At 52.0% G+C, this 15925-nt stretch overlaps 2 protein-coding genes across 2 annotated transcripts; one reads left to right on the forward strand and one right to left on the reverse strand.

The window, feature by feature from the left end:
- Positions 1–703: 703 nt before the first annotated feature.
- Positions 704–3856, reverse strand: LOC100906331 (F-box only protein 22). The gene is made up of 10 exons (XM_003737995.1): positions 3495–3856; positions 3038–3130; positions 2874–2957; positions 2605–2771; positions 2400–2456; positions 2102–2270; positions 1722–1964; positions 1433–1599; positions 1076–1321; positions 704–918 (listed from the first exon to the last, which is right to left on the reverse strand). The coding sequence occupies exons 2-10, from the start codon at positions 3093–3095 to the stop codon at positions 727–729; spliced, it is 1383 nt and encodes a 460-aa protein (XP_003738043.1). The 5' UTR covers positions 3096–3130; positions 3495–3856; the 3' UTR covers positions 704–726.
- A 2618-nt stretch (positions 3857–6474) lies between these two features.
- LOC114828473 (uncharacterized) lies at positions 6475–8818 on the forward strand. Its single transcript, XM_029112760.1, has 2 exons — positions 6475–6921; positions 8187–8818. The coding sequence occupies exons 1-2, from the start codon at positions 6483–6485 to the stop codon at positions 8816–8818; spliced, it is 1071 nt and encodes a 356-aa protein (XP_028968593.1). The 5' UTR covers positions 6475–6482.
- Positions 8819–15925: the final 7107 nt, after the last annotated feature.

Genomic DNA, 15925 nt, shown 5'->3' on the forward strand with positions numbered 1-15925 from the left:
GGGACTCGTTCCAGCGAGCGGCCCGAGAAAGCAGTGCAGAGTCTCGCGGAGTCCTCCGAGCCGATAGGGTAGAGGCGTCCTCTCATTTTTCACTTCTGTCGTAAATTTCTAATCATTGTTTCTCACCTACTGAAAGACATACGGCCAGTGTGCTGTTCATATATTTTTTCCGTTGTTGGCAGTGCGGATTGTGCGTCCGCTCTTATATCTCGAAGTGATGCAAAGCAGAACCAGACTACGCATGGGGTTTAACTTGATGAAGTGCGCGAGACGACGACTTGAGCTCTCTATCTCTCGCAAACAAAAGACAAACCTAAAGAATGAGCATGTCGGCAGAGTACGAGCGGTATTTGAGCTTGATTCGAAACATGGATCAATTTTCGGAATGACGTCGAAATCATCGGACGATCGATGATGAGGGGCCCGAGAGTGCAAAATTGGGAGAATGTTCTCATCATCGTCATCATTCGACGATCATGATTTTAGCTGAGCTCCCTCGTTCAATGCGACCCGAGAGAGAGCCTGGTTGTGTGCAATAGAATTAGTGTGTCGTGCTCGGGAACACTCTTATTGAACGCATCTTGGTGAAGTGTACATTACATTCAGACGCCTCTGTAAATAAAGATGTCTAATATAGCGGAAGTCCCCTGTCGTTTCTGCACAGTGTCTGTCCGCGTGAAATCGAAAACGCCCCGCTGCTTTCAGATTTATGTATTTATTCACTGCCTAGTTCGCCTGCCCGTCTTCTGGAGGAGGATTGAAGGTTATCAACATGATCACCGAAGTGTAGGAAAATCGGAAATCGGCGGGAGGTACGTCGCTGAAAGTATCCACTCCGAATTCTCCGCTCCCGAACACTCCCATCAGAGGGACTCCGGGGAAGAGTTCACCGAAGACACTACCCTCGACGTTCACGCCCTGAAACGAAGGTGTCCAAGCTGATCAGATCGCTTCTTCCATCGCGTCGAAGACGGGACTTTGAGCATTCTGTCATCCCTCGGATGGTCGCATCAGAGCTCGCGACGGAAATTACTTCGCTCAGTCGGGATTCCGACCCAGAACCCAAGAGACTCACCAAATGAAAGCATTGGCCACGGCCACAACAAGAGAACATGAAACCCACGGTACGCCCGTGGATGACTGGGAACGATTTGAGCTCCGACATCTTCTCTTTGACAGCCTCAGAACCCCTGCAGTCGTGGCCGAGGACAATGCTCGCTGCCTTAACATCCCCTTCGATGACGATCCCACAGAGTCCCACTTCAGCGTGCGGACTCTGATCTGGCTTGCTCCTTCCCGGCCAGGAGGAGTCTTGCTGTGTCTGTGGATCGAGTAGAAATTCCAATGAGGCCGACTCCTTCGCCACCCTCTCGACGAGACTAGGGGCAGAGTGTTTCCGCGTAGAGCGACGAAGTTCGCGAGATTTCCCTACCGAGTAAGGTTCGTAGACTCCATGGCTGAGCAGAGTAGCCCCGGCAATAGCAAGTTTCGGATAATCTTTGACTAATGCATCCATCAAATGCATCGCATTGGAAATGGGCTCGGGTGCTTCCTTCGAGAATGCGATCACAGCTTTGGCGTCCTTGACATCTCCCAGAGCTGGAAAAAAAACGTGTCACCCACGGCCAGATCGGTCTCAAGCGCTCATGCATATTCTCATTTCGAGTAGATGCTTCGATCGTGATGGTAGCACGAGTGCTTCATGCTCCTGAGCGACTGACCAGCTGCGTGAATGAGTTGACACGCGCTGGGACGGACTCTTCCCTCGCTGGGGCGGCAAGGCTCTCTCACAGAGAAAGTGCGGATTTTGACATTTGGGAATTGTGAGATACAGATCGCGGCGAAACCTTCGCAATCTTCGTGTTCGATGGGACCATCGACCGCATCGGTCACCGTTAAACCCCAACCGGAACAGAGCTGGAGCAGCGATCCGGGTGGCAGCTTGGTGGATAGATAATTCGATACTGTGAAAAATAAATATCGGTTAATTTTGCGCGACACGGTGACATTCGCGCGACCGAGTTCATGCTGCTGCAGCAGCACTCGATCATGCGGAATTTATGGATCGGACGAGGGGAATCTAGAAGGAATTTTGGCTCACGGGCTGAGTTGTAGGCAAGTTTCCCAGTTCTCTGTAGTTTTCTGACGTTCCGGCTGAATTCCTCTCTGGATCCGGTAAAATCATCGAAATACTTCGAGCCTTCGTCTGCCATATGTTTCGTTGTGAAGATCATGACGAGGCTCGGAGCGGCGTAGCATTCGCGTAGGCTCTGTACGGACGAGATGGGAAGTGAGAAGGACGAACAGCCAGAACTTTGGGAAACATAATAGAAGAACTCGATTGGGAAGAGTCCTGAGGAGGACGAATCGAGATTGCGTCATGAAGATCCATTACGTACTCTGACCAACTCTCGGCCGAAGAGCTTTCTGTCCAAACCTCCGACATCCAGATTTATCTGCAAGTCGGGACGCGAGTTAGTCGAACGAGAATTGAAAGTTCTTGGGCTGATGACTCCAATGAGAGAACCGCCGCTCTATCAGCGGACGGACATCGATTCTTCTGAATCGGAGGCATATGAGCCTAAACATGTCTTGAACACGTACCACGTTGAAATGTTTGATCATCTGACGGTTCCGCGCAGCTTGCTGGGCGCACCTCCTCCAAAAACGGCACACTCTTGCCGCTCTGCTCAGGCCATAAACCCCAAGATATTCGAAGATTTTCGCGACTATCAGCTGATTCGACCGGAGTACGTCCCCAATCCATTCGGCTGGAATTGCATCGTTCAATATTATCGGTTTGGTTCTGGCGGGATTGAACGCGTCATGCCACCAGGAGGATCTGCAAGACGCATAGAAATTCTAGAACTCACGAGCTGCTTCATCCTCCGTCAGTTGGAGCTTGAAGGCGATTTTATGGGAAGACGGTCCCCCCGAAGGTCCAGCTGCAGAGTGCCCTGGAAAAAAAGTTTCGTTAGGCAGCCTCGCTATGGCTGTTTCGCCATTGCTTTCCGCACAAGAATCGAGATCCACTCACCGGATCCTTCGAGGCGTCTCCTCTTCCCCCTGGTAACGGGACCGCCAAGTGCCTCCATCGTGATGCTCGATCCGACAATGCCGGATATATCACCTAGAATTCAGAGAGAAGCGAGACTCAAACTCGAAATTCCGAAACGGGTAGACCTGAAATCCGAGATGAGCATCGCGGATCGCCATTGTCGGCGATGAGCTTCGAGGATCTTTGTCAAACAACCCGGAAGGCTCGAACCCTCCAAAAAGGATCTGTTTGGAAATATTAAACGCTGAGGCGACTATTGAATGAGCATCACTGTTGACATTCGCAGTTGCGCGGATGCGGTGCTCATGAGTTGGAATATAGATTGCTGAGAGGGACGTGACAGGTATCCGGCAGGGAAGCGATCTCGAGGACCTGCTTCCTAGGTCTTGAAAGCTTTCGGCGATGAACTCTGGTTTGATTCCATGAGCCCCCTCACCTTGCAGTCCGGTCCGGATGAGAATCTCTCGACTCGGAGCGAGGGTGGTTGACTTTCGGGAGCTTAGATCCTTCGGCGAGACACGAGAGCACGGGAGAACCTTCGCAAGAGTAAACTGTCGGGGAGGTCCCCGGGATCCGCTCAATGTTTCAGAAAAAGAGGATGGACGGCTGACAGCTCCACTGTATACTGTGTACTCTTATCGGCAGAGCGCTTCGTGCAGACGGGAGAATGCTCGCGCGGGCTACACAGGAGAACGATGTTGACCGATCGGAAATACGAATGCCGAACACAACTTTCGACAGAACGTATGTTGCTCCGGAAGGAAGCCCGTGGAGATACAAAGGGGGCAAAAACCTCACAAAGATGGAGTCTATCACCGCGGATGTGTGATGACGATGATGACAATGATCCGTACACTCAGTCTCACTGGCACCGGGCGGTCCAATGTGCGACTTCTCGAAATCCGACCGTCAAGCCTCTCCTGAGGGTAGGCTTGTCTCGGATGATTCTCCCATTCCACAGGATCGAAGCGGGTGTGCGCAATCTTCGTGCTATAAATCTTCGCAGTGGGAATCCATCACGGGGAGAACGATCCTGAATATGTTCAATATGCAGGGAGGAGAAGTCGCCCTGGTCGATGAGCTTCACCCGCTCTCTTCCTATAGGACAGCGATGAGCTTCATATCATTGTGCTACAACGGTGGTACTCCCTCCTGCGGATGGATTCTCATCAAAATACACAGAGACGAGCATATAGGTAAATACACCCATCGAAGCGCCTGCACTCTTCGGTTTGATGCGACAAGAGCCGTGAACATCCAGCCTCGCCGCGTCTGGAGTCCGAGGAAGAGGAACGGACATCTGAATAATCGTCCCCCGGAATATGGGAAGGAGACCTGATGGACGCAGGGGGATGCTGGGCGTTACAGGCCGAATATTTTTTCAACTTCCTCAACGCGTGGTCACGCTTGCACTTTCGTAACACAGTCCGCTCCCGATCCTCGACTGCCAGTGATTTCCAAAATCACCTTCCGAACATTTCCACCATGACGATGATGGCGCCTGAAAGGAAGAATTCTGCACCCAGCCTCGGATAAATATGGAAGAAATCCGTGTAAGAGGACATAAGAGGGACATCACTGAAGGGGTGGGACTATCCGTTTCTCTAAACTCCGTCGGACTCTCCGGAGGATCGCGTCACCATGAGAAGGATGAACACGATCAACCCGCAATACGCTACGATTAGTACAGATTGACGAGAAGTCCAGGGAAGTTGAAAAATTGCCATCTGTCGTTGATCAGGGCCGTGGCAGCCCAGGGAGAAACTACCGCTTGGAACTGACGAAGTGGAACTGACCGATCCTTGGCTTCCCCCAAGGATCGGCCTCCAGGGCGATTCGCCTCGAAGACTTTCGTTGGATACGCGGCTGGATCTCTGCGACTTGACGGTGAAGGTGGGGAGAGTGGACGTACTGCGTTTGCGGAAGTAGCTTCGAGCTTCCGAATTCTTCTCTGACACGGATTATTAGTCCGCTCGAGCACACGCGACAACACTGTCGCTGATCTGGAACACGTGGAATCTTCCCCCTCCAAAATTATGCTCATTCTGCCCTCCCCGGGCTTGAGTTATATGCCGTTTTCCTCATGTGGAAAATATGCAATTCCTTCAATGGAATCAAATCGAATTTTATGAAAGCGCACAGCAGACTCGCAATGAGATTCAGCCCGCATGAATCCCACGAAAACTCCCCGATTCGATGGGGAAATGGCACCTACGGGACTTGGGTTGGAGGAAACTCCAGCACCAGCAAATCATCAAGTTCCCCTCTGTTAGGAGCGAGGCGAACGAACGAAGAAACTCACGGTCCTCTTACGATCAGTTTTCTGGATTTGAGTCCCGGCTGTAAATGGTCTTGGGAGCAGGGAACTTTCTCGGCTGCATAAATACCCGCGACGTCATCATCACGTGTTTTCAATTTTTAGAGGACCCTCATTCTCGAGAGCGCTGAGCTTGATTTCGAGCCGAGACGATAGAGCTGAATGGTTACCTGACGCGCTTCTCCTCCATCAACACATTGAAACTTTCAGTTATATGTAGGTACTACAATTGTTACTATCGTACCCGAACGTTGGCGGAGCCAAGACGCGCATCCGATGGGGATCTCCTGCTCCAACAGACGTCAGACGGAATTCCGATCGTTTCGATGACTACAATCTCAGGTGTAACAGTGCTCCCAGATTTTGTTCTGTCCGCGAAACTCTGGCTCTTCTAATGAGCCGCGAGCCTCGTGTCACGCATCGACCCAATGGCGAAGTGGCGATCTAACGAGAGCTAGATTCGCGATCCCCGGCGGGACTTTCGGCCCGAACGAAATTCTGGCCCCGCGCCGGAACTGAACGACGACAAGAGCGATTCTATCTGGCCGAAGGAGCTTCCGCCGTAATTCGCTCGAGCAGCGGTTCATTAGGTAAGCGAAAGATGATTTCCCGTGACGACCGGTACAAAGTGATACTTTCTCCTGAGCGGAAACCACGGGAGGCATGCCCGAACAAGGATTCCTCCGAATGAGAGGTTCCCATTAAGGGGGCGCTGCGTCCCCGCCACCGCATGCATCACCGCCGATTAGCGATGCGAAATTTCCGTCTGGGCTGTCCGTCGTCCAGCGGGGGGAACGCGCAAAACTGTCGCTTACGGAGGGGATACGCTCATATGTTCTTCGACCGCGATCCCGGAGTTACGCAAACCCGGATCTCCGCAGAGTGGGAGCCACGGCTCGAACCCCGTTAAGTTCATTGATTCACGCAAGCAGGGGAAGCAGAAGGCACCGAGTCACTTCGCCAGCTAGCCGGTCTATGGAACGGCCGGCAGCGTGCAGATCCGGTTGACAGGAGCGCTTTCACTTTCTCCTCTCCGCGTTCGCGTCTATTTAAGAGCAAAGATGTACTTTCCGTCAGCTGGCGCCGGTTTTCCACAGCGAGTCCAAAATGTTATGGGAGCTGTATGTTGCGGTCTTAGTGCTTCATTGTGTGACATGCGAAGTACGCAATGGAACGACTAAAGAAGCAGAGTTTCTGAGTGCAGCCACAAAAACGCTCCAAGGCCCAAAGAGTGGGAACGGAACCGCTATGCTTGGCGGACCCCGTCAGGCGAGCGGTGGAAACTCCAGTTTAACCCAACAAGTGACGACGGCCCTGAGTAACTTTGATCTCGGTCTTGGAATGTACAAGATGTGTCCATTTCCTTTCAACTATCTCCATCAGTGCGAGTCGTCTTCCGAGTGCGCTGGAAGTGAATGCTGCGGAATGTACGCTTTCCCGGGTCCGAACCGTTGGAGAAGATCCTGCTGTGTACCGAGCAGTGTGACGACAGTCGCCAGAGTTGCGAGACTCTGCATCAAAAGCGAGAAAAGACCCAGCGTAACAGGTTAGTTCGATGAAGAGTTCACTCCGCCGAAAACCGACTAATCCCATGTGCACTGCTTGCAAGCAATCAGACTTTCTAACCTGAGAACGGAAAATAAATTCCCCGAACAATGGCACCGAGAGACACTCATCTCCCACGGCCAATGTCCGAGGGAATATATTTCGTCCGATCCTGGATGATCTCGCATGTCGGCAGTGAAGACATCAGCCCTAATCCATGCGCGAACTCAGCTCGGAAGCCTCCCGATTTTTCGGCACTAGTGGTATTCGTACAGAAGACGCGGAATCGTGGCCAGAGCGAATCCCTCACCGGAACAGTCAGCAAAAACAAACAGAAAAGATATTCTTCCGTTTCCGAAATAGGTCAGCGTATAGCTCTACTGCGAATGCCTTCAGGGCGGACCTTTTCATTGATGACTCATCCGCCGTCGGCGCGTGAGAGGGCATCTTCCCATCATATGGGATTTAATTCGGGATTTCTGGAATGAGCCCCCGGCAGAGACATCCGACTTAGCATCCACCGCTTCGCGATACCCACTTATGGGAGTCAACTCATTCATGGTATCGGAAAGTCGCGGCGGAGAACAAGAAACCGGCAGACATCGACCCGGTAGTGAGCCGAGAAGAATATATGGGACGTATCCTCATGTTTATGGATTCAGACAAGTCCGGCGGAGCGAAATTCCTTATCCAAATCATTTGCTAAGGGGTCGTGTGTTCTAACAAGCTCGTCCCGAAACATCCCTGGTAGGCTCATGTCTGATACGAACTTCCTGTGCTGAACGTCCGTGGGCACGGGGTATGAAATTTGATCGCAGCGAACGCTCTTCTTAGAACTGATCAATATTGACGTAGGCGATGGACCGGGTTTTTTTTTCTGATCCTTCCGTATTCGATGTTTCAGATTGGCTCCGTTTGGGCGCTCAACTCGGTATGACGCTATACTCGTATTCCGGCTAGTGTGCTGGTTGGATTTCATTCTGGATGATGAATCTTCTCAGAAAACTTATTCTCCTCCCAAATTAGGTCGACGGGTATGGCAACGGGTATTGTTTCTACGGCTGATCGCTGGGGAGATAGCTTAAGGTCTCAAGACCGCATACGTCTGAGACCCACTCTCCCCGAGGATCAATGGTGTGAGACTCTAGACGAAAGAGAGAGGCAGAGACTAACTCACGAACACGCTCTTAACCCATCAAGCTGGCATGCGTCCCTTTCGTCTAGCCCGAAGGATTCCACAGCTCTAATTAGCTCGAATAATTCCAGATGAGATTCCTAACGTCAACGAGGTCATACCGCACAGTCCAGCTGGCTTGGGTCTACTGGTTCCGACGGTAGTCGACGAAGAGACCACCGTGTCCGAAGATCAGGTGCTGTTGGAAGAGGGGAAATCTGAAACGGAACCTTCGCTGTACTTCATTAAGAACATCAAGAAGGGCTTACATGGCCACACGTCTGTCCTTCATGATGGAATCAAACACATACACAAATTACACGACAGTCTCCAGCCCAAACTCCACGACATCCTCAAAGCTCATATAAAGGGAGGTGCAGCCGACGACGTCTGTCCGAAGGTTCGAGTTTACCACAAGAATTGCGGACGACCCTGTACGACTCACAAGCACTGCAAAGATCCTCATTATGCTTGTTGCAAAGTGATCTGCGACGACCCGTGGGACAAGTACTCGCTGAAAAAAGGACTGTACTGTCACAGAATGATTGAAGGCAAGCTACCGTTTCAACATGAACCCGAGCCCTGGGATACTCACGATGACCACTGGATGGGATCTCACGGAGATTCATCGAGCCATCTGCTGGAGATGCTCTTCAAACCCAAAAGGAAGCCACCCCATCACGATACCCTCGGTGACAAGAAAATTTACCTCGTTGGAAGATGACACGACAGAGAGGATACACTCCCATATTAGCGAAAGTAGATGCAAGTCTTACTAGAATGATTCTTATTTATTGTCAAGAGACAGCCCCATTAATAATTCATGATCATCCCGTACGTCGCCCTTGTGTGTTACTTTCCCGACAGCGTATATGTTCCTCATGCAGCTTCTCAGCGCACATGAGCCTCATACAACTTCTCAGCGAACACTTCTCAGCGCTTTTAGGGAAAGGGAGAAGGTACGGAGTCTGTCCTAGCCAGCGCCCTCCTTCCCTGTCGGTCCCGGTCAGAACACCGCGCGATATTCGGACTTCCGATACGATACCAGCCAGTGGGAACGTCCGCGTGAGATTTGGGTAATCGTCTCCGATCATGGGACGACTCAACATAAAATTCATCTTGTTGATAGGGAAATATGCTCTGAGGATAAAACACTTCCTAAAGAGTCACCACCAGAGTCTTCGAGGACACAGAATAGAAGGACAGGCGTTCCTCTGAGGGGGATGAGGTGAATCGTGGGAATCGGTCCCGGGGGACCGACCTCAGCACTTATTGGGGCGGAGTGAGGGGCTGGAGAAGAGATCGGTTGAGAATCACCGGAGAACTCTCCACGCTCAGCCGGGGGTGCGAGTGTCCCGGTAATCCTAAGAGCGAATCGTGTCTATTCCATGACATGTATCCCATCGAGCTCGAGCCACGGAATGAGACTCGTCAGGTGAGTCAGGTAGGTCGCGTCATGAGTGTCGACGAAGAGAGGGGGATCGTATCCGAGGATTGCCGATTGGATGCTCAGGGAGCTCGAGCCCACGAGACTCGACCGTTCCGCCGTGCGCGCTGATATGCACATGGAACGGGCAGAAAAACTTAGAGTGGCGGTACTTCTTCCGGGAAATCGAATCCATCACTCAAAGCACCGGATTTTCTCGGGGGAACCGATGCGGAGGAGGAGCTCAGCGACAACGCTGCTGGATGACTCTGGTCCGAGATTTCAGAAAATTCGAGAGGCGCAATTCTCCTGATCGAACGATCTGATTGCGGTGACGGCTCCCATGGAGCTCACGAGCGAGCAAAAGCGCGAGTCACCGGAGCTCAGACTGCTCATCCGTCGGCCGGCGATCCACTCTGTTCAAGGGGGTAACTCACGCTTGAATCATCTAAAAGACTTCCTCACGGGAAGAATCAGGATGTTGCACGCCGACGATGATTTCGGCCGAAGCTCGAACGGACGCAGGAATGCACTTCCGCCTTTGAGGCCTAATGGATAGGAAGAGAACGTGATGCTGAACAATATTCGCAAACAAAGAGAAAAAAGAGCGCAGTGAGCAATCTCTTCGTCGCGAATCATCATCATAATCATTGATTGAGCTGTCGTTACTATGCCGATTTTCCGATTCGATTTCGTCGACATCCGGGAGGATGGGAAAGAAGCTAATGGGTCGATGATCAGGCTTTACGGAGCGATGGTTCCGACTGCGACTTGAGTTACAAATTATACCCAAGTGGTGAAAGTGTAGAATTTCAAGCAACTAGTCTGCAAGGCGGAACTTGATGATTTTCCTCCCCTTCCCCGGAGATTCGCTTCCCGATAGCCCCGAGGGTACCGTCATAGAAGATGATTCAGCAAACGGTAAAAGCCGTGACCATTAGAATCTCTCATAAGCCAGAAGCCATGCGATTCGTGAGTAGCAGCGAAGCTAGCGTCGGAGAGATTCAGTCCTGAGGGATTCCACAACTTCCTTCCGTACAATGTGTTGCTTGTGAGCGATTCCGAGGCCGGAGCTTCCCGACGTAATTCCGCGTCGTGAAACTACTCTCACACCACAGGAAAGAAATCACATATCACATCCTGTCCATGCAAAGTCCTCTACAACACTCATCCAATTTTTCGAAGTCAGAGCATTGGCTCCCGATCGTGAGGGGATTCCATATGCTCCTCGCCAATGCTCAATGGCAAACGCTCAGGGGTGAGAAAACGGTCCAATGACAGGCTCATTCGATTCCCAGAACGCCTCTCATGGAGAATCGCATCCGAAGATCGACAACCTCTCTCGGGAGCGTTGGAGCCCGGCCTGGCTGTAACAGACCGTCCCTGTGGCCATGATACGGTGTACGTATAGTACCTCCCCCGAAGGATTCTCAGCGCAGAGGCCTCCCTTCCAGCAATGGACAGATTCCGTTTCTGCCGGGCCCGCGTCCTCGGATTCACAATATGACGGATGAGAACGCCGAGACCCTTCTTCCATCTAGAAAAAAGCTTTCGAGAGGAGAAGTTTCGCCTCATGACCCGATCCGAGACCAGAGCTGTCGTAATCCAGTTCCTGAGAGCCTCGGAGACTCCTCTCGAAATTGATTGGAGTCGGGGGGTGGGGTTGCGTACGTCGACAGCAAAGATATTGTTAGCGGGACGTCACTGGAGCTGCTCCCTAAGGGTCTCTGACGGAAGGCTGGAGGGTTTCCGAGCAACCTCGACATACATGTCTCTCAAGCATCTCCGTCCTCTACAAAAGTAACGTCTTCGGTATTTGCAAAAAGCTCCGGACCACCGACCGACAGCTGGAGGAGTTTCGCCGGCGGCGATTGAAGGGTATTCTATGGCGGGCGATGGCCGATTGGAGAGCCTCTCCCGATTGTGACAGCCGATCTGAGAGCGAATGCATAATGTAATCGTTAGTCGATTCGTCAATTTAGAGCGTGATGCCGTCCCAGATAGTTCGAGGCAGTCTTTGATGAACACTTTGACTGTTGGTGAAACCCCACGAGCAATTTCGACTTTAATTCGGATGAAGTGGAAGTTTCTGGCGGAATTATTGGTCTATAAAAGGTACTTGCTGTTCCGTCTCTCCGGAAGAAGTGTCCAGGAGGCCGGACGCCCCGGTAGCCGAAGTCGTGCAGCCTCGACCTCATGCGTATCGCCCTCACCGCCATTCGCTGGCCGGTCGTCGTCGTGAATGGCACCTGCGTCAAAGTGCTACGCTAATCACATGCCGTGGGAATGCCAATGGAGAAATCATTATTTGTACCACGTCTTTAATCCCCCCATTCATCTCTCGATCAGGCCAGTCCTCTGATCCCGGCGGCTCACGTCCACTTTCTGCCTCCTTCGAAGCTGAAGGAATAAGAATCATACTGGAGGAGCTCACGGCGCCCGTCATGCGCCCCGGGGCTGAATAAATGACATTACCGGGGAAACTAGGCGGCTTTCTTCGATTGAGAATACTGCTACACTCGAAATATCTAGCTTCTTGTGATCAATGATCATCCTCGAAACGCGGCGAGCGAACAAAGAGTTCCTCATCATCGCAAAACAGCGGAGAGAAAGTGCAGACTCTTCTGCAGTGAGGCTCGCGCTCTGATCTCAAGGGAGCGGCACTGCTTCAGTTCGATGCCGATAATTGCATACACGCGTCGAGCTCGGGCATATGTAATCAGAATCAGTCAGTCTTCTATGCCCGGCGCAAGATCTTAGCGAATCGCCCCGGCCACACTTCCAGAGCAGACACAACAAAGTGGAACGTTTCTGGAGTCAGTGCGCTGTCCTCGATGCGCGAAAGCTTCTCACAGACCTTCCGGACTTGCTGCCCCGTGCATCTTTGTCGATTGGAGATGATCGGATTAGCTTCGAGAATGGGCCCCGAGGCTTTTGCGAGGACGCGGATCGAATGGACTCCAGCCAGACTAGCCCACGGGAGCGAGCGACGGACACCCAGACGGAACTCCGATCGGATAATTTAGAGAATACGCAGGAGCAGGGCGATCGAGCCGAGTAGCCTTCGATGCGCAGTGTCCGCAGGACTCAGCCTCGCTCACGCACGGCTGCCGCCAGGGGACCGGGTTTCCATTAAGCCTTCACGTCTCGTTCTTTCCATTCCTTCCGACATCAGAGCGAGAACGCTATCGACTCGGAACCGAAAAACGAAGATCGGAAAGCGATTCCGGACCCAATTGCTGTTTCAGCCCGCCGCCAGATCCGTGAGGGTGGTGGGGTAAGAGGACACACTGAGTCCACACTGAGTCCCCACAGAGCGGCCACAAGGAAACAAGAAACAAAATCTCCCATGAATAAATCAGTGGAGCTTACCGGAGCTCAGGAGACGTGTTATTACAGAGCACTATATTTCAATGATCGACGAATGGTAAGGATTGATCAAGCATTTTGCCATCCAGAACTTGTCCGGTCAGGGTGACACGCGAGGCAGCGGGCACTCGGATTCCCCGAATTTCCGAGGCTTCGGTCGGGGCGAACGATTTGATCCCCTCGAACTATGTGGTCATCCGAGTGAAACTAGTATCCCGAGCCCGTCTTCTCCGACGTCTTGCTGCATGTCTAGCCTAGATATCCGGGATCGGCTTTAAGATATCCGCCGTGCTTCTGGACCCGAGTCGGCGCCTTGAGTGGAAATGCACGCTCAGTGGAACGGAGCGATATAAGAGAACTTGTCTCCTCGAGCAATTCAATTTTCGCGAGCCTCGAGCTCGTCCTCCCATAAAATTGCAGTGGTTGACCTGGGGATTGGACGAGTCAAATCGCACCAGCTCGAGAATTTCCATGGTGAATATTTTTCATTTTCCACATCCTTCTATATCCCATGCTCGGAGGGAGCATTGGCTCACGATGATCGAGCTTCAAGGCCTTTGGGGCAGGATACTTCCCAGGAAAGTTCGTCGCAACGCTTGCGCATTCTCGATCCCCGAACTGATGAGAACCTTATTATTACCAAGCAAGTGAGGGAGGAAGTCGGTTGTCCTCGCCGCTGCGGCCTCTTGAGTTTGTCCAGATGCTGAAACGATGAGCGCAGCAGAAGAAGCATACGAGGCGGTCATGGAATTTCCGGAATGCGCTAATTGAATCCCCGCGTGGGACTTCATCGTAGGCGGGGAGAGCGACTCTTCTAACGAATTAGAGTCGATCGTGATCCTGCGGGATGCAGTTTAGGGAATTTATCGCGCACATCCGGCGGACGAAGCGAAAGATTCGATATTCCTCCCTCACAGTCGAGGCCCCGGAGCAATAAAAACACTTCTTGCCCTGCTCAGCGCTGATGTGGCTGTTTTGGGCGGCTGTAGCGGTAAATTAGTTGAACGTGGTCGGAACCATGCCAATTCTCTGCCCGACTCGGGGGATTTTACCTGTTGCGGCGCTGGGAGCGCCGTGACGGCTGCTTTCGTCGACGCTCCCGCTGGAGCAAACTACTTCGACTGAGCTCGAGAGAAAACGGCGAAGAAGAAAAATACGGGAGGAGCGAAAGCGACAAGAATGCAAAGGAAAAACGAGCTAAGGTTTTTCAATCTGGACGTCCTGCGAGTCGATTTCTTCGCTGACCGGCGGCATCTCTTCCCTTGGAGCGAATAATCGCCGTTTGTCCGAGTGACGGACGTGGAGCGATGAGGATGCTTAAGTCTCGTCCGAAGAATCGATCGCTGCTGAGAATTTTGATGACATGCGGATGGGAGCTTGAACCCTTGATTCTCGATTCTGGCCATTTGAATCGGACAACTCCATGGAGTCCAGAGCTAGAGAGAGTAACGAGTATCGACCGACAAACGACCAACGAGCTCGCGGTCGCTCCCGTTTGGTCGGCTGAAGTCTATTCGTCGAATCAGGTTTCCTGGACGGAATTGTTGCTGATTTCCCGCGGCAAGGCATCGGACCGACGACCCCTGACTCGAGCTCACGCTATGCAGCCCGCTGGGAAAAGTCTATCCTTCTCTTAGCTCTTTCTGTTACTTACTGGGGCAACGTCAGGCCGGGCAGAGCCAATGACGTCAAAGGCAACGATGTCAGCAAGAAAAACAAATACAATGACAACAACTCTATCCGAGCGAATCACCTGCATTAAGCAACTCGCTAACAGCATTAGCACGAACACTTAGTAATATTGTCTCTGTGGGGCGTGAGCGCTGCTTTTCGTCGGAAATCAGACCTGCGTTGATGACAAAGCTGCTCTCAACTCATGATTTGTCGCATTGCGGCGCCGGCGTCGACATGAGAAGCTTTCCCTCGTGCTTTCCGATAGCTCCCACCCAGTCAGTCAGATGATTAATCGAAACGACGCGCGTCTTCTTCTAGAAGGTAGCCTTCTGAAACTAAAAAGAAAGAGGATCGGATCAAGAATTCTGACCTCATCTTGCATGGGTCGAGGTCCGCCCTGGACCAAGCGAATTGGTGGTCTACCATTGCTATTGTCCGGAAGGAGGCTCCTCACGAGGTTAGTTCCTGCGGAGAGGCCGTTTAATGAGAAATTCCTTCATTTTGCATGACGAGAGCTGCCTGAGCGGTCAGAACTGCTTGCACTTTGGGGAAGTCAAAACTCTTTCGACTCAGGCCGTCAGTCAATCAGGAATCTACTCGTCAGAAAATTTTGAAAAAGTGCGGAGAGGAGCCAGAGGTCGAATCTTCAATCGGTCAATGAAGCCGGTGATGTTTGCTATCTGACAAACAAGGTCCGTTCACTCGTCGCTTCGGTACGGGCAACCTGCTGGCTGCATGAGAAAGCGTGCATCATCACGTAATTTCGTTTATCCTTGTATATGAGTGCATCAGCGAAGATCTGTCGCGATCTTCCGTCCTCCTGATCCTATGAGACCTGTCTCCGTCCATTGAGCTGCCAACTGGTCCGATCACATCTCGGGGAACGAACAATGACGCCTCGCTGCATCATCTGCTTAGGATACCGTGCGTAACGGTGAACGATCCATTGTCGATGCATCTCGTTTCAATTTCCCTTCGCCCCGGGACCCATGAGAATCTTCGAATGAATTATCCGAGTGAGATGATCCCCCTAACACTCAGGCGTGATTTCTCCGGACGTGAGAAAGGAAACCATTGTGGCCTCCAGCGTATAATCAACCCGCCGGCGAGGCAGGAGGATCTACCGTCATTGAAACTGCTATTCTTAGCCGAAGGAATATAGCGCGAAGCTATCGCAGGGACCTGCCGAGGAGAGGGATGAGCGGGATGCTTCGGATCATGAGGAGGAGTCAGTCACGCAAAATTTATCGAGGGCACAGTATTCGACTTACAGGATACTGTCGGAGGCGAGCGATAATGCGAAAATACCGAGGACTACATCGGAGTCATTACTCATCATCAGGTGTGTATCATACGCCGCAT

This window comes from Galendromus occidentalis, unplaced genomic scaffold (assembly GCF_000255335.2).
Source record: "Galendromus occidentalis unplaced genomic scaffold, Mocc_1.1 scf7180000075740, whole genome shotgun sequence".
Taxonomy (NCBI): domain Eukaryota; kingdom Metazoa; phylum Arthropoda; class Arachnida; order Mesostigmata; family Phytoseiidae; genus Galendromus; species Galendromus occidentalis.